The sequence below is a fragment of the Diutina rugosa genome (genome assembly GCF_008704595.1).
Source record: "Diutina rugosa strain CBS 613 chromosome Unknown scaffold1_size794362, whole genome shotgun sequence".
Taxonomy (NCBI): domain Eukaryota; kingdom Fungi; phylum Ascomycota; class Pichiomycetes; order Serinales; family Debaryomycetaceae; genus Diutina; species Diutina rugosa.
In genome coordinates, this window is record NW_022995155.1 from 648,041 (window position 1) to 665,820 (window position 17,780).

Here is a 17,780-nt window from a genome sequence, read left to right on the forward strand (position 1 = left end):
ATTAAATATCAACTTATCTGGAGAGAGTCAGTTTTACCAATTGAAGCATATTTATATTCGAACAACCATCCTTTAAAATCAAAATGTACTCGATTTTCATTAACTTCTGATGTTATAAGGAGGGCGGTCCCCAAGTAAAGATATTGCCATAATTTCATATCACAAGTAATGTTTGGCTGTCGAGAACTACTAAATCTCAGTCTACCCGGATCTCAATTTTATACCAACAAAAATGGTAACTTTCTTACTTCAACCGAATCATTCAGTCATTCAAACACTGATAAACCCTACTCAAAAGTAGCTGCTTAAATTTTAGTTCTTTCCTATCTCCCCTCATCTCGTTGATCTCTCCGGATTTCAATCGGGGCTCGCGCTGAAAAATCTCCATCACCGGCAGCCGATAACCACCCCCTAGGATGAGGCCGCTGGTGCGACAGTTTCTGCTCCGGAACGTCTCCCTGCGATTAGGGGTGGGGTGCTCGGTGTCCCGCCCCTACCTGGGACCCGCCACATCACCCCAACCGGCCACCGTCGCCACCCCGCTGAAGCATTCCTACTGGTACGCCAAAGAGTACAAACACGTCCCCGCCATGGTCGACCTCGACTCCGTGTCCACCACCCAGAAGATGCGCCAGGAAATCCACATGCTCATCCACCAGGACAAGAACTACGACGCGTTGGCGAAGCTTTTGCTCGATAATCACGCCAAACTCGTTGAGATCCTCGGTCCCGAGGGCATCACTAAGGCCGTGCGCTACCTCGTCGACCACTCGGTGGAAATGCTCCAGCGGTACGCTCTGGAGCTGGTGAAGCTAGATAACGTCAAGGGCAAGGACGGCCGGCCGCGGGCGAAACCGGGAACCCTCCGCTTCGCCCAGTTCCACGAGGCGCTGTACTTTGCCCGTACGGTGCGGGAAATCTACCTGAGACTCCTCCAACCGGATGTGGGGGCTCTGGGCGCTCGCTACCACATTTACGGCGATAAACTGAAGGGACTCAGCGGCTCGTTCCAGTTGAGTCCTCGCGATTTCGAAAATCTTATCATCTTGGAGAAACGGTGGAATAAGCGCGATTTGTGTGATTACTTGTTCACTCAGTTCGACCGGACGTTGGGTGCTGAGGCGATGACCTACCCGTTATGGGTGGCTAAGCTCCAGCTTTATTGTGGCGGTGATTCGCGGATGTGGCCATCGCAATCAGAGTTCTACCCCGCCGTGGCTGATGCTCCCATATTATGGTCATTTTTCAAAGCTGAACACAAAGGGTTCCGCCACTTATTAAGCGATTTCATTCTGCGGTACGTCGCTCCCTCCAATGCAAAAGTGTTATCTAATGACATTCTCACCACGTTAGTGGCGCTGATGGGCTACTACCACATGACTCGAGATATCTGTGACTTGATTAAGCTGACCTGGGGCATCGACGAGAACTTCGAGCTCGTGGCGGCGCCAGTGAAGCTCGGACTGCCGCAATACCCTACCCTCAAAACCCTCGAGGCCATCGTCGATGCTTTCAGCTACAACCACGAGTTCTTTGAAGGCATGAAGTACATCAACGCCATCCGCGACCACTACAACATCGACGTGTCGCTGAGACACGCCCGCAGCTTCTGGGAGACCATCTTCCACTGGGTCCACGTGCTGACGCGGTACAAACCCGACATGGCATTACAACATTACCTCAAGCACACCAACTCTACCCAGCGTCATCGTACGCTCGCCGAGGCCCAGGCCGATGCCTCTTTCGACTACCTGGGCTACTTACAGTACCTTGGGCGGCTAAAGAAGCAACGGGACGACACATACGCCCACATTTGGAACATGTACACGCAAAACCAGGTGCCCGGGGAGCTGGTATTCTCTGCTGCCGTGGCGAAAAACTACTACTACTACCTTGTCACCAAGCTCAAAGTCGACAACGACCCTACCCCGATGTACGAGTTTTTACGGTACTTGAGACAAGTGTACGCCAAAGTGCACCAGTCGAAGCACTCATACAATCTTCGGGCTGACACTAAGGGTAAGGTGAGATCGCCGGCGAGAGCCATCGACCAGGTGTACTCGATGGCATTGATCCAGTTAGTTGAACACAAGGCGCTCACGTTGAAGGTGAACGAGTGTGAGCCGGTGATTAACAAGTGGAGTCTTAATAAGGCCATGCAGCAAAGGTTGATGAACTGGTACCGGACGCGGAAACTGGCCCACTGGGACCGGGTCGAACGCGAGCGGATGAAGCACATTGCCGAGCTCCGTACGGAGAAGGGGGAGGACGATGGGTTTTTGGATCTTTTGTAAATAGAGAAATAACGAGACTTTTTCGATCAAACTGATGATTCGGTTAAGGGCCTGTTTCAGTACACCTGCTCCCTAGCTCCTAATGTTTAGACTCCTAGATAACTCTCAAGGTATCCAACAACGAGTCACAATCTTATATTCAGCATTCTCTTCCATTAGCTCGAGTTAGCCGTGCCCATTTAGGTAGTGGTCTCCACAACTGGGACCAGTCGCACTCATCCCAACCATGTGGCCGTTCACTAGGGAGAAACAGACGGAGGAGGTGACGGCAGACTTGGCTCCCGAAGTCCAGCAGTTCTTCCACGATGCCAACCCCGAACAGAGCAACCAGCTGATCTTGGAGATGACGCCGCACCAGCAGCGGGTCAACCAGGTGTTGGCTAAACACGCCGACTACAGCAGCGAGCTCGACGAGTACCGCCGCAAAAACCGCCCCCAGCTCGTGTGTCAAATCAACTGTGCCGAGCTCCAGGAACAGGTGCTGAAGTGTTTCAAAGAAGCGAAATACTGGCTGACCGACCCGTGTCGGGAACAGATTGACCGAGCGAAACAGTGTGCCACTCTCACATCCGACGCCTTGAAGCGAATGCACTACCTGGACTGTTACCTGGTGAAACAGTGTGATGCCATCCGTTTCATCATCGACCGGGCGTTTGTGAATAATTTCGGCCGCTATGGCGACGAGGGCAGCGAGGACGCCATCGCCAAGTTTAACCAGGAGTTGGACCTGTATTTCAACCAGGTGTGGAAGTAAAATGCCAACCTTTACTTGTATATATTGTCATAGAAATGCCTTTACGTTACTGGGAGTTTAGGCCCCGACTGTTTAATCGCCTCGGCTAGTCGCTGCCATAGTTTTAATCGTTCGTCATTCAGAAGCGCGGTGACGAGTCCCAGAGTACTGGGAAACACGTGCATCTTCATTGTGGGGTGGCACTGGGCCACCACGTATTCAGCTACCTGTCCTCGTTGTACCCCCCACTCAAAATCAGCCATTACTTGTCTATACTTCAAATGGGGTTGTTTTGCACACACGTACCTTACCACCACTTCCCAAATACCTTTCCCGATAAACGCCACATGGGCCACATCTGACTCTCTAAACTCTCGAAATAGTCTCTCGATGTTAGCTATTTTCTCCTCTTCACTAAGCTCATCGGCTCGTCGCGTACACCGAAGTACAAGGTCAGTGAACCCTACCCCAAACGGTACGAGGTCGTAGTCGTGTTCAGGCTTGGTGGGGAAGAACTTATCGGGCACATCATCGCAGCACGTGTGAAGGATATCAGCTTGATTGAATAGTTTCCAGAACCGGTTGGTAAAGTGGGCGTAATGGTGTTGCGTGATCAGCAGCTGGTGGCCGGGGTTAAACCCGACAAATATCACTTTAAGATTGTCACCAAGCGATGGAGCCAAATCCTTAAATTCAGGTTTCGGTTTCAATTGTCGTTTGCTTGGTGGGAGCGTTGCGTCGTCATCACATCGGAACTGTTCGAGACTCCGCTTCATCGACTTCTCCACAAAATCTCCATACGCGCACATAGGGAAGCCGCATCGTTATATCATACTTCTAAATATCTATTAAGCACCTAAAAAGTTTGAAACTAATCCTTGATTAACTTTAGTTTTTAAGTCGGTGGGGTTTAGTGGGGATCTGAGGTCTGGCCTTGGCCACCTTGGGACCAATCATCGCCGTAAACGTCGCCGGATCATGCGCCTGCGCCTGGCGGGAGAACGACATCAACGTCAAGATCACCTGATAAGGGTCCTTCAGCTCGTACATATCAACAGTGACAAATATCTCATCGTGAGGTACACCGATCGCTTCGCAAAGGGAGAGGAAGAACAGAATGTTCTCCATTTGCACAAACGGCATCTTCGAGCTGCGGAACTTGGTCGTAGGATTGGCCAGCACCGACACTTTCTGGCCAAGCTTACACAACACTTCGCCGTCGTGAAGCACGTCCATCAAGTCTGTAGATTTAAGCTGGGGGTCGCCGAACTTGTGGTCGAACAATTGGCTTCCAAGCACATCGACAAGGTATTGCTTTACTTCGGGTTGCTTTTCCTGGTAGCGCTGAGCTCGAGAAGCATTGACATCCTGGTCAAGATTGGTGGCTGCTTGCTGGGTGTGCTTCAGCGGTTCGGGATACCGCTGGGAGTAGTTGAAAGACATATGACGTTTAGAAGTGGGCTGAGGGGAGATGCGTTCGAGCGCTGGAGGTGACGTCATCAACCCGAGGGTACATGAGGGCTGCGAATGATAGTGACTTAATTTTAGAAGTAACCCACCACTTCCCCATAAACCATGGCTAACGACCACCCTCAAGATCAAGCGTACTACAAGTCCGGCTTCAAGCTGTCGGTTCTGGACACCCACAACTGGCGCAAGGTCGCCAATGCGGTGCCGTTTGTGCTCCCGTACCTCAAGAAGGACCAGTCGCTCCTCGACGTCGGCTGCGGCCCCGGGCTGATTCTGATTGACTTTGCCAACTACGTGAACAAAGTCACGGGGATCGAGCCGACTCAGGAATTGATTGATGTTGCCAACAAAAACTTGGAGGCCACCAACGACGACGACGTCAAGTCGCGGGTGAGGTTCCAATTGGGACTGGCTTATGAGATCCCGTTCCCCGATGACACTTTTGACGTGGTGTTTGCCCTGCAGGTGGTCATCCACTTGCTCGACCCTGTCAAGGGTCTTGCGGAGATGGCCCGGGTGTGTAAACCCGGTGGCTACGTCCTTGTCATTGATGCTGATATGGAAACGACGGTGGTGTACCCGGAACAGTACCGGCCCGACATCATGGCCTACTTTGACTTCAAGAACACCAACCTGACATCACAGACTCAGGCGGGGCGGGCATTGAAGCTGCACGGCATCAAAGCCGGCTATAAACAAGCCAACCTTGATGTGACGGCACTGACATGGTGCATCTCCGACGCCGACAAGCGTCGCCACTGGGCTGATATGTACATTGCACGGATCAAGACCAGTGGCGAAGTCGATTATGAGGGAGAAAAGGCTAGATGGGATAAGACGATTAGAGCTTGGGACAGCTGGGCCCAAGACCCTAACTCAGTATTCATCATCATCCACGGCCAGATCGTCTACCACAAACCTTAAAATTAAAATAGATCTACAGTGTGAATCCGATAGTTTCATAATTTCATTCTTGATATATACCCATTGCTGAGCTCTACAGTGTCTAGTTGTGCAATCTCTTTTCGTAGGAGTGGAGACCGTGCACGCCACCTTCCAATTGAGCCGAGGCGGTTCTGAATTCGAATCTGACGTCGCCGTTGTCGGTGTTCTTTCTCAATTCATCCAACAGCTTGACACCAATGTCTTGCAACGAGTGTTGCAACCCGTTGTACAAGTAAGGCACGAACTTGGTGATCGAACCCTTGTCGACGACCGAACCAGACACACCTTGGGCCACCAACACCTTGTCGGATTCCGAGAAGTATCTCAGGGTCGAGGCGTTGGCGTTGGTCGCGGTTTGTTGCATGGCGTCGATCGAACCCATACCTCTGTACACCTTCAATCTCTTGCCGTCACGGTAGAAGTAGTCACCGGGGGTTTCCGAGGTACCGGCGAGCAAACCACCCATCATCACAGTCAGAGCACCGAGAGCGAGGGCCTTGGTGATGTGACCAATGTTACCGATACCACCGTCAGCCATACAGGGGACACCAAACTTGTTGGCGAACTCGGTGACGTTGTAGACGGCAGTACCTTGAGGACGACCACAGGCCATCACTTCTTGGGTGATACAGATCGAACCCGAACCCATACCGATTCTCAAACCATCGGCACCGGCTTCGATAAGCAAAGCGGCTTGTTCTCTGGTGACAACGTTACCGGCGATCACTTGCAAGTGAGGGTAGGTCAGCTTGATCCACTTGATCATGTCGAGCTGGAAGACCGACGACCCGTTCGACGAGTCGATGACAACGACGTCAAGACCAGCGTCGACAAGCTTTTCCAACCGCACGCGGTCAGAGTCGATGGTACCGATGGCGGCACCACACAACAATTGCTTGGAGTCGAACGACTTGGAGGCGTTGGGGTATTCCTGGTTCTTGAGCAAGTCGGTCAACGAGATGAGCGACACGAGGTTGCCGTTGTCGTCGACAATGGGCAACTTACCCTTCTTCAGCGATCTCAACAACTCGTTACCTTCCGACAACGAGATGCCCTTCTTGGCGGTGATGAGGTCCTTGGTCATGACGGTCTCGACCTTGAGCGAGTCGTCGTCGATGAATTGGATATCACGCGAGGTGATGATACCCACGAGCTTGCCGCCCACCTTACCGTCAACTAGAGTATTGTTAGTATCTTTATGTCAGGAAAAAAAGGTCTCCACACCATCGTTTGATGAAATGATCGGTAGAACGAAAGTTATATATGATTTTTTGATCATCATGCAAAGAACACTTACCAGTCACGGGGTACGACGAGAACCCGAGGTCCTTCTTCATCTTTCTCACGTCAGCCACGGTGAAGTCGGGGCCGATGACGATGGGGTCGTTGATGAAGCCGTTTTCGTACTTCTTCACCTTCTTCACCATCTCAGCCTGTTCTTCAGGAGTGCAGTTGTGGTGGAGGATACCAATACCCCCCAACAACGCCATGTGGATGGCCATTTCCAGCTCGGTAACGGTGTCCATAGGCGACGACACGAAGGGAGCCTTCAAGGTGATCTTCTTGGTCAACTTGGCTTCGATCAGCACTTGCGAGGCAGGAAAGTTGATCAAACCAGGCAAAATCAAAAAGTCATTGTAGGTCAACCCCCCGAAGTTGGACGAGTCGATCAATTGTTGCACGGACAACCCGTCCTTCTTGGGGTAGTCCTTGAGGTACGAAGTGGCCTTGGCACAGTCAAATTGAGACATGTTTGTGTCGGGGTGGGCAATGGGCAATTGCCAATTTTCCGCGATGAGGCAGCTACTGCTTATATAGCTATTTTGGTTATGTGCAGGAAGTCATCGCCATACCGTGTAAATTAGGGATTAAGCAAGGATGGCGCAAGCGATGGCCGTGGCTGGGTAGTCCGAAGTGAAAGAGTGAAATCGACCGTGTCTGTGGTCTTGTTTAGTGCTGCGGTTACCGATAATCTTAGTGTGTTTGGTTGCTTTTTCTCGCCTCCGCCACTAGATTATGTAAGTACTAATATATTACTGAAATTGCGATGACTTCGATGCTTAGCCAGACCGGGTCAACCAAACTGACGCGAGTACTGGCTGACAAATCGAGCCACGAACTTTCAAAATAATGCCACTGAATCATAAACCCCGCAAAGGTGACATCATCACGACTTTCCCCTCACGGGGAATATGATAACCGTATTAGTCTCAGAGTCAAATTTGCGTCGATAGATGGCAGTGGTACGGATCAGAGTAGCGGTTCTATTTTTTCACCATGATAACAGCAGGCCAAGTGCAATTCGGCCTGCCTAAGTTCGTGCTAAATCATCATATCCATACTCCTCGATCCTCGAAGGGATCAAGTCGCTAAAGAGAAAAATTTACAACGTCAATTTGAGACTTTTTTATGACAACGTCCTGCAGGTAACCGATGTCATCTGTCAACCCTGGGCGAAACAAAAACGACTGATGCGCTAAAAACGCAAAAAGTAAGTGATTCCGCCCGGGCTCGATCCGGGGACCTCATCCGTGTTAAGGATGCGCCATAACCAACTAGACTACGGAACCGTTCTTGAATTTTTGTAAAATCTGGTTATTTATACTCTGTTAGTATTACTTTGCACATGTGCTTTCGGTGATTCAAGATTTCGATAGCCGTCCACATCCCTAAATACTCTACCACTTTAGTTCTTGTTAGTATTGGCTTTTTCTGTCGTCTGAATTACACGATCATTGAAAAACTTTCATGTTTACGTACTTCCTTGATTGTCGACGATGCAAATTGAAAGATGAAAATAATGAAATACTCAAATTTCGTTTTCTACATGGGACTCAGAGGCCAGGCTGAGTTTATGTGAATAGAAAAAACACCAAAGATATTCACATTTGAATCAATTTACGTGTCAAGATCGCGAATAAAAGTGTAGCTGAATTGTGATTCAATTGATAATCAGCAAATGTTCAGTAACATTACAACAGCTCTCGGACATTATCTCATTCACTAATTCGTAATTCAATCGCTCTTATTATATATTAGCTCCTAAATAATTCCACATTCAAAATCATTACTTCAAATAATAATTTCCAATTCCCTAATGGCTGCACTTTTTTTCGATATAGGGAACAGACAAATGTTTGTACCTGGTATTAAGAAGTATCACACAGTGATCATACCATTACAAAAGAATTGAACGTGCTTGATAAGTTTTTCACGACGATCAACGCCTGTCAAAAAGCCTGAAAAGATACTTTATCTAAGCAAAATTAACGGTTCGCTACCCTTAGCAAACACACGTAAATCATCATCATTCGCGGATTCACCACCATTCGTCCTTAATGGGTTTTTTACAAGGATAGGCAGAGACACTTTCTCACCTTGTTCAAGTCCCAGTTTGTTCCCCTCAATTTTAAGGATACCAACGGGGGTTTGTCGAGAGACTTCCTTGACATCTTCAGTTTCCGCCACGTCGTCGTCAATGTTTTGCACATGATCCTCATAGGGCAATTTTGGCATGGGTCCAAGAATCACGCTCTTGAAGCGGGACAAGTACTGACACTTCACTTCCGCTCGCCTGCTTCCCTTGCACTTCATGAGCGAGTCATGATAAGCAGGGCACCTAGTGACCTTATGACACCCAAAACAGTACTCGGCCACGACAACTGGAATGCCTGTAAGTTCAGTTAAAATGTTGAGGGGAACCTCAAAAACCGGAGACGCTTCTAAAAGTCGACAAAGAGCTTGGCGCAACTCGCCGGAGCCTCCCCGCTCATCAGAGTGGTAAACTTTGACGTGTGAAGCGCTTTGGTAGGGAAGCACAACCATGGGTTCATGGTCATGAGCACACAGAAGGAGGCCGGTTTCCTCGTGCTTGATTATGTTCAATTTGGGTCCATTGGACGTAGTCTCCTTAACGTTAGGCGAGTATGCAAAGGCATCATCATTGTTAGGCAGTTGGGCATCATCACAGATTTCAGTCGTCGAGTTTTTCGAATTGACGTTTCCACCACCATCGAATGGTTCTGGCAAGGGTCCCACGATCACGTACTTCTGTCGCCAACACTGCTGGCTTTCGACTATTACTCGCTTGTTGACATCGCAATCACAATGGCCTTTGAAATGCAAAATTGTGCGCCCGCAGATCTTACCACACAGGAAGCAATAGAATGTATCTTCAACAGGGATGCCGGGAAGCCTAGTCATAACGTTGAAAGGAACCTCTTTTGCCGTGCCCTTCTGGAGTTCATTACGAAGTCTCCTTTGGACTTCTTTGGAGTGTCTGAGGCTTTTCTCATGAAACAGTGAAACGTGAGAATTTACCTGGTGAGGTAGCACCACCGTTGGGGTATGGTTCAACGCACAAACTACAAGACCAGTTTCGCTGTGCATCATGACGCTCTTTTCGGGTTCGCCGTGTTCTTGATCTGCACTACCTGTCTCGGGGCATTCGTTAGGGGAGTCAACAGTACCATCGTTGAGAATGCTGTCTTCGATATCACCGACCTCAGACTCACTGGCCTTTTGCTTGCCAGCACTTTGATCGCCGTCAGTGATTGTCTGTTTTGTTTTACCGGCTTCATCTTTACCGCTTGTCAGTTTGCTCGTTTCATTGTCAACAGGTTCTACCGCACTACCAGGATCCAACCCAATCCAATCTTCATGGAGTCGAGACGATGGTTTAAGGACTGGTTGGGAAGTATCGGTGTGAACAGATCCGCGTCTGTAATTTCCAGACGGCTGCCAATGCAGGAAAGGATGTGTTTGCGTCGTGAAGTTAACGCCAATCCCATCAGTATGAAACATCTGACCCAGATGGGGCGAGTGTGCCGCCACTCGAGCGACAGTCAGCTCCGAAAAGTTTTGGATTCTAGGACTTTGGTTTCTGCGCTGGGGGGGGACCTCTCCAAAATTAATTTTGGCTGCCAATCCTTCGCCGTGTAACTTCACCATATTGGTGTATAATTCACCACAGGCTTTGCAAAGGGTACAGTGCCCGTTGGGACCCCGGTGAGTTGCAGTAGTGCCGATGCATCGTTGGCACTTTCTGGGCCGCACAGTACAATTCTGCGCCATTGGTTCCGTGGTATTATGAGTTCTCCCGGGCTCCGACGCTCCCAGCTCTATGTTTGCATCGGTGTTATTGTCTGGGTGATGCTGGATTACTCTGGTCTTCATCATTACGTTGGCAGCACGTTCGGGGCCGATGCGCCACGCCAAGTTTTCGTAAAAAAGGCCACAGGCGTTGCAAAGAGTGTGCATCTCCTTAGGACCTGCACGCCATTGAGGGGTCCATTGGGTTCTGCAATGGTGGCATATTCCGTAACGGCCGTTTTTGAAATTATGCAGAACAGCTTGAGGCGGCGATGGTAGGTTAGTTGTGGGGGCGCCAGTGGCGCTAGACGGCGCTGTCGGTGCTTGTGGCGCTGGCCGAGCTTGTGGCCCTTGTCGTGCTGGCCGTGCTAACGGTGCTGTCGGTGCTGGCCGTGCTTGTGGCCCTTGCCGTGCTGGCCGTGCTAACGGTGCTGTCGGTGCTGACGGCGGTAACTGGGCTGGCCGTGCTAACGGTGCTGGCGGCGCTGGCGGCGGTAACTGGGCTGGCCATGCTGGTGGCGCTTGCGGCAATGGCGCTGGTCGTGTTAATGGTGCTTGTGGCAATGGCGCTGGCTGTGCTAATGGTGCTGACGGCGCTGGCGGCGCTGGCTGTGTTAATGGTGCTGACGGCGCTGCCAGTGTTGGCAGTGATGGTGGTGGTGGCGGCGCTTGCAGTACTGGCAGTGGTGGAGACTGGGGCATCATTTGACCGCTTGGGGGGTAGTAAATGGGATCGTGGCGCTTCAACATCGGGGACGTAGGCTTGATGGGGACGGTACCGTTAGTGGGTGGAGCAGAGGCGACAGGGGGGGCCAGGAAGCCACCAATGATCAGTGGCGGCGGCAATATCGGTGGGAACAGCGGTTTCAGGGCGTCAGGACCGACGATCGGTGGAAGCGCCACCTGCTCGAGGCCAGCTCGAGGATAAGGGACAATTGATGCCTGGGGTGCGGGTCGAACGGGGTACTGAGTCAACGGCAAAATCGGCGCCGGTTTCGGTTGAACGTTCATATTAAAGTTGGTCGCAACGGGGTACATTACCTGTTGACAGGGCACTTCTTTAAACTTAACATTATGTTGGTTCACCATTTGAGGAATATCTGCTTGACCTGAGACATCATGAGGCTTTACAAGCAAGTGATTGTAACCACCAGTACTACTTCCAACCATAGAGACGTTAACGAGGTCACTTCTGTCGTTGGTACCTCCAGGTAGAGCTGACGGTGAGCTGTACACCAAGCTCGCCAATTTTGCACGCTTAAACGTCGCAGAGGGCGAAGGTGTCTCAAGCTGGTCGTGACTCCTACCCCAACGCATCATATGGGACTCGTTCGAGTCGAGTCGACGACGCTCTTGGGACATACCAGACTAACGATGAGAGATTACTGAGGACGCGAAATTACATTGTACGCACTGGGGATAATGCGCCACCAGATCCTTAGACGAGGAGCCACCCTAACGATGGTGGCGTAATCGCCTGAACAGAAGTCGAAATCTTTAAGGATGTTCTATGAAGACGGAAAATCTATACTTGTATTGGTGATTTATACTTTTGTTTGGTGAAAATTATGGATCCTAAGGTAAAATCTGGATGGGGAAACATCTCGATTTGACTTGAGCCCTGCTCAAAAGAGGGGTATGGAACCATCGAGAATCATCAATCGGTACGACCCCCAAGTGAACAGTTTGATTTGTAAGGCAACTTCAGTGAATGGGTCTTTGTTGATTCAGGTACGGAAACTTCCTGAGGGTTCTCTTGTTTTCGCTATGCTGCACTGACCATTCTCGACTTTCACCAGTTTCCATCACTACTCAACCCGATGTCCATTTGATGGGTCTAGAAATAAACGATCGTCCTATTATACACACAAGTTACTTATTCACAACGATTATTCAGACGCTTCAGAGACGTTCTGGATGTATTGGTAGTACCAGGCCACCAACTGAAGGTGAGCGTCCATCGGCATGCGCTCGTCAACGGCATGGATCTTCAACTCCTTGATAGGGTCCTCGACGTATTGCGGCGAGAACCGGTAGATGTTGTCAGTCAATCTCCACATGTGACGAGTGTCGGTGTTACCAGTAAAGATTGATGGGACGGTGATGACAGGGTAGTCTAAGTCGGGGAACACCAAGTCTTCGAACACGTGGCGAACAGTCCCGAATAACGTCTTCCACGCCTCGTTGTCGGTGGGAGATCTGGGAGCCGGTTGTAAGATTTCCACCGCCTTGACGTCGAATCTTCCCCGGGTACCAGAGGCCACCTTCTTGTCGTCAACGTAAACCGATAAGTCGTGCTTTTTAGCCATCAGTTTGACCCGTTCTACAAAGTGGTTCAACACTTCGTCAGCGTCCAGTTCCACGGCAATTCTGTGGTTGATCACCATCTGGGTTTGTTCAGGCAACGAGTTCAGCTTCTCGCCGCCGTGGATGATATCGATGGCTTGAGACGTCTTGACCAAGTATTTCACCAGGTCGATGGTGGCGATGTGGTCAAGAAGCTTCTTGTTGGCGTAAGAGTCGTAGCGGGATCTGAGGATCGTCTTCTTCAACGAGTCGGGCATGGCTTTACCGTGGACGGCAGCGTATTCAAGTTGTTGCAAGAACGGGTTCTTCGAGGTGAGCATGGCGGGGTAGGGGTCTTCTTCAATCCAGTGGGCTAACTCGCCCATGATCCCAATACCAGTATGGTCAGGAGGCTGACTGGAGTGACCCCCAGGCATCGTCAAACTGACGTGGATGTCAGCGTAACCCTTTTCAGCAGTAGCAGGCACACCGACCAACATCTTCGACATCGGGTCGGTTTGCACCCCGTTACCTTCGTCGATAATCGCGTAGATCCCGTTTTGTCCGTATTTCTGTTCCAAGTGGCGCGAGATGTGGCCGGCACCTTCTTCGCCCGAGGTCTCTTCGTCGAAGCCGAAAGCAGCAATCACCGTTCTTTTAGGGGTCCAGCCTTGAGAGAGCAACATGTCCATCGACTCGAGGGTGGCGATCAACGAGTTCTTGCAATCACTGGCACCTCTGCCGTGAATGAATTCGCCGTCGTAATGGCCAGAGAACGGAGGATAGGTCCAGTCGTCCACGGTGTCCTTAGCCACGGGGACTACGTCCTGGTGAGCCATAAGCACAAGCGGTTTGAGGCTAGATTTGGAACCCTTCCAGGTGATCACTAACCCGTAAGTATTAACGATTTCAACATCAAGCTTGGCAAAGACTTCGGGGAAGGTGTCTCTAAGGTACACATGGAACTTTTCAAAGTGCTTCCAGGTCTCAGGCGATTCAGCCACGGGCAAAAAGTCGTCCAAGTTGGTGGTGTCTACTTGCACGGCTCCGGCGAGTCTGTCAGCGGACATTTTTCTGTAAACATCAGAGAAAATGTACTTCACTGCCAGGTCATTTTGGGCGTACAGAGACGGGACCACTTTGGGGAACACAGGACATCTGTCTGGTTGGTTAGTTGACGTGAACCAGATCTTGGCCTGGCCAAAGATGTTTGAGGTAAACATCATCACGGCGACGACGAGCATCGTCCCCCAGCGGAAGGGGAACCACAGCTTCGACTTCTTCTTGCCGAACTCTCTCTTTCCAGCCGCCATTAACCAGGAAGTAGCCTCATCGTTATGGATGTATAAATAAGGTGGTGCGGTTTATCCCGAATCAAGGAACGAATTCCGTTCCGCGGGGTAAGTGCGGAGGGACAAACAGGAAACCCCTACCGAGATAATGGCCAAAGGTGCCGAAATAGTATAGAGATGAATGTCAAAATGTGATCGTGTGTGACTTTAATCATCTTAGAACGCGATAGGTTAATCTTCGAGTGTTTTCTTTGGAATCTGGTGACATTTTCGCTACTAGTAATGAGCCAGTTGCATCGATGTACGATTCCGCGTATGCCCAAATTTTTCAATCGATAAGGCATGTTCAGACGAGTCGGAGAGTGGGGCCGTTGAATTAAGTATCATTATGATTCTTTGTGGAAGGATGGGTCGTATGTTCCCTTCGAGCTCCCCCAAACGCGTTCTATTTGTGTTTCAATAGAAGTTTTGTAAGCTCGCTTATTCGCTCGGGCTCCGCATCAGTAGAACAGCCGTTCTTGGTACGGCTCATTTCTGGTAAAGACTTTGAAGATGGTACAGGACTGGCGTCAATCAGTAGCTGGGGCATACCCTCTTTATTTCACGGAAAGTGTTGTAGCCATTGCCGGCTAAGGTATCCTCATACTTGTTGTCTGAAAGTAAATTAAGTGTCGTATTCGATCGATGATCGTAAATGTTGAAAAATGTAAACCAAATCGGCAACTTTTAGCTATTCCGAAATAACTTCGTCAAGGTTTGAACCATCGGAATTTTTGATTGGTTTTGATGATTATCTCTTCGACGATGCCTAATTGCAGTTTGAACCACACCTGAATTACAGCTCGTGCAGCTAAGAATTACGAGTGATAGACAATCAGTTATACGCGTCGTCGTTGTTAATAACAACAATAACAGACATCACAATGGAAAGAGCACGCTGTGCTTGTACAATTCGTAGGAGAATTGTGATGATGGCGTGATCGACATGCTTCGGATGGATATGGCTATCCACAAATTCTGTAACATTCTCGATGAAGTGCATTTGTACAGTTTAGTTAGGTTCTTAGCTTCAGTCTAAAATACGTCCGATGTTCTGATATTGAAATCATTAGACGATGATTGTTGTTTTTTTTGTGGACGCTAACGGTTTTTGCCGAGGCGCCTGCGTTTGTGTTATCATACTTGAACAAGTAGTATGTTGCGACGTGTATCGGTGAGGAGAATAATAGACAATAACATCCATTGAGGAAGTCGTGATGGGATCGTATTTACTTACTAGTAGCACTAGATGAAGACTCCTTGAATTCTTTGAACTGAGTTGTCGTCTGCTTAATTACCATCATTTAGCTTTTTCGAGCGCATAATTTTTCTCAACCCCTGACTATAATTCTGTTGAAATTATGTAAAATTCGACGAAAAGCACCATTGACGAGAAGACGTAATTTCGCATCCCTGCCATGTCGTTACGTAATTAAGAAAAATGCAGTGTCTTATGATGGGGAATGAACAGTGCATCGTCTTCTGAAGCTACATTGACGACGTCTCTTTTATTGGTGCCTCAACGGTGCTCAATTGGATCAGCTGAGGTGTACAGCTTCGCCTACGCAATTCATCTCAGCCAATCGGCCACTGGCGACGCCTCAGCATTCAGCCGGGGCATATGGCTTTATGCCGAACCCCCGCCCTATTTATCGACGATGAAACGAACGACTACAAGCCGCGACTAGTAGCCACCAGTATATGAATCCTCGACATTTTCTTCACTACTCGCCTCTTGTGTTTCGATCGGTTACTATGTTAATTGTCTGTCGGCGTGGGGTGATTGACAATTGTCTGTCTGAGATCAGACACTCACGGCACTTTCGCTGACACAAACGTCCACCGAAAACGCACCCACCAGAGACACGTCAAGCTGACGACACCATGTCTCTGTTTAGGGAAGCATCACCAGCTTTTAAGGGCCTGCCATTGGCGTGATTATTGTGGTGTCTCGCCTAACCTTAAACTCTGAGAACCGCCCCAATGCAGTACCTGAGGCGGATGGTACTTGCGATGAGCTAATAAGACCTGGGTGCGGGAAGCCGGTGGTCGGCACGAGCGTTCCGGCGGGTCAAGCGACGCCTCGTACGACGGCTGCTGCCGGACCCCCTATCTAAATGCTCAATTTTCGCGCTGTTGACACCCCTATCATAGGGCACATATGTATTGCTCGACGCGCTTTTTGGCTGCTGTGCCCTCTCGGAGTGCGCTGACGTCATGATCATCGGCGATGTCAGGTACCAATTATGTTTGTGTATGGGCAGCGGACCCCCATTGTGAGCTATCACAACCACCAGTACGACGGCGCCCGAGGCAACCAAACACCAACTGAAACATAATTATGGTAAAAGCAACCTTAGCTGACCCCATAACTTTGGTCATTGGTCACTCAAGTGTCTGTAGGGTTCCCTCCAGATGCGGTTGAGGCGTCGCTTTCTTGGTACTGTGGCCTTGCCAAAAATAGTGGAGGCGCGGTCGACGAGAATTCTGTTGTGGAACCGACGAACCTAAACCGGTGGAGCCGTACCCAAGAGTTGATAACCCTGGTAGTAGATCACAACAGTAAATAGTCGGTTTCAGATCATACAATTTGATGAATGACAATTGCTAAGTCGAATTAGACAATCGGTAATAGTAGTAGTACCAGTAGTAGTGATTGCATTGACGAGGCTCATTCTTTATAGACGACCACCGTTGAAAGAGAATGCCATACTAGCCACTAACAGTGACTCCCCCTTTCACTAGTTTACTAGAGAAGCACAGCTGACTCGTAAACAGATCGTACTTTTGCCTTAGCGTAGCTCTGCTATATTTGTCCTTGCTACACATCGCAACCTTTGCAAAACATTTCGCGGCTGCTAAATATACCGGACGCGGCGGTGCGAGTTTTTGGTTATGGTCGCCCACGCTGTGGTGAGCGCCGCCGAGCCACCATACTCTAGCGACAATTGTCCCCTATCCCCACGCCACAATCATAACAACCAAACATCGACAGATCTCACAAAATGGTAGCTTCAGTGAAGACATTTTCCGAGCTGTGGACGCGTTTGGTGGCTGCTGTGCATCCTTGGCGCAATTGTCCGTCCCCTCTGGGCATTTAACCCCCCCTTAGGCCTTCGCGCCCGCTGCCTGTTGATCGCGGTGTCGGCGCCGTCGCCGTCGCCCAATTCAGGCAAATACGCGATAAATGGCAAACATGCGCGGCGGCCGGGGGCCAAAAAATAACGCGCCTCCGGCGCCCGCAGCGCGCACGCTGCACCATTATTGTCACCTCGGCCGGCAGTAAACTTTGTATAAAACCAATCACCGCCCCCACCAGGGGCCTCACCCAAACCTTACCACTCGCTCACCGCTACCACCCCTTTGCGTAATTAGTTCGCGTCCGTTCCTTCCCCATGCGTTTTGACCAGTTGTTATTATTGGCCGGGGCGGTTTCCGCCATGCCCTACATGAAGAGAGACGACTTGTCGTCGTCGTCCGCCGTCGCTCCCGCGACTTCCGACGCCGCTGCCGCTGCCGACACTTCCTCGTCGAACGCTGCCGCCGCGCCTGAATCGCTGGATGCTGCTGCCACTTCGTCTTCGGCCGCCGCCGACGCCGCCGCTACTTCGTCGTCTGCTGACGAACAAG

At 50.1% G+C, this 17,780-nt stretch overlaps 9 protein-coding genes across 9 annotated transcripts in view; 4 read left to right on the forward strand and 5 right to left on the reverse strand. All coding sequences in view use genetic code 12, as the record gives it.

Moving 5' to 3' along the window:
* Positions 1-590: 590 nt before the first annotated feature.
* Positions 591-2,294, forward strand: DIURU_003596 (uncharacterized protein; the record flags this gene model as incomplete). Its single annotated transcript, XM_034156375.1, has 1 exon — positions 591-2,294. One exon carries the CDS (start codon positions 591-593, stop codon positions 2,292-2,294), a length of 1,704 nt encoding a protein of 567 aa, XP_034011849.1.
* Positions 2,295-2,520: 226 nt separating this feature from the next.
* On the forward strand, positions 2,521-3,048 carry DIURU_003597 (uncharacterized protein; the record flags this gene model as incomplete). Its single annotated transcript, XM_034156376.1, has 1 exon — positions 2,521-3,048. One exon carries the CDS (start codon positions 2,521-2,523, stop codon positions 3,046-3,048), a length of 528 nt encoding a protein of 175 aa, XP_034011850.1.
* Positions 3,049-3,089: 41 nt separating this feature from the next.
* DIURU_003598 (uncharacterized protein) lies at positions 3,090-3,803 on the reverse strand (the record flags this gene model as incomplete). Its single annotated transcript, XM_034156377.1, has 1 exon — positions 3,090-3,803. The coding sequence occupies one exon, from the start codon at positions 3,801-3,803 to the stop codon at positions 3,090-3,092; it is 714 nt and encodes a 237-aa protein (XP_034011851.1).
* A 112-nt stretch (positions 3,804-3,915) lies between these two features.
* On the reverse strand, positions 3,916-4,527 carry SCP1 (Scp1p; the record flags this gene model as incomplete). The annotated part of the gene is made up of 1 exon (XM_034156378.1): positions 3,916-4,527. The coding sequence occupies one exon, from the start codon at positions 4,525-4,527 to the stop codon at positions 3,916-3,918; it is 612 nt and encodes a 203-aa protein (XP_034011852.1).
* Positions 4,528-4,602: 75 nt separating this feature from the next.
* On the forward strand, positions 4,603-5,421 carry CRG1 (Crg1p; the record flags this gene model as incomplete). The annotated part of the gene is made up of 1 exon (XM_034156381.1): positions 4,603-5,421. One exon carries the CDS (start codon positions 4,603-4,605, stop codon positions 5,419-5,421), a length of 819 nt encoding a protein of 272 aa, XP_034011853.1.
* An 82-nt stretch (positions 5,422-5,503) lies between these two features.
* Positions 5,504-7,193, reverse strand: IMH3 (IMP dehydrogenase; the record flags this gene model as incomplete). Its single annotated transcript, XM_034156382.1, has 2 exons — positions 5,504-6,618; positions 6,740-7,193. The coding sequence occupies 2 exons, from the start codon at positions 7,191-7,193 to the stop codon at positions 5,504-5,506; spliced, it is 1,569 nt and encodes a 522-aa protein (XP_034011854.1).
* A 1,501-nt stretch (positions 7,194-8,694) lies between these two features.
* Positions 8,695-11,895, reverse strand: DIURU_003602 (uncharacterized protein; the record flags this gene model as incomplete). Its single annotated transcript, XM_034156383.1, has 1 exon — positions 8,695-11,895. One exon carries the CDS (start codon positions 11,893-11,895, stop codon positions 8,695-8,697), a length of 3,201 nt encoding a protein of 1,066 aa, XP_034011855.1.
* A 527-nt stretch (positions 11,896-12,422) lies between these two features.
* On the reverse strand, positions 12,423-14,063 carry DIURU_003603 (M20 family metallopeptidase; the record flags this gene model as incomplete). The annotated part of the gene is made up of 1 exon (XM_034156384.1): positions 12,423-14,063. One exon carries the CDS (start codon positions 14,061-14,063, stop codon positions 12,423-12,425), a length of 1,641 nt encoding a protein of 546 aa, XP_034011856.1.
* Positions 14,064-17,545: 3,482 nt separating this feature from the next.
* DIURU_003604 (uncharacterized protein) overlaps positions 17,546-17,780 on the forward strand; it is a gene marked incomplete at both ends in the record, with an annotated part of 2,252 nt that continues 2,017 nt past the window's right edge. Inside the window, one exon of the mRNA XM_034156385.1 lies at positions 17,546-17,780. This exon is cut by the window's right edge and continues 397 nt beyond it. Within this exon, the coding sequence (XP_034011857.1) occupies positions 17,546-17,780 (235 nt within the window).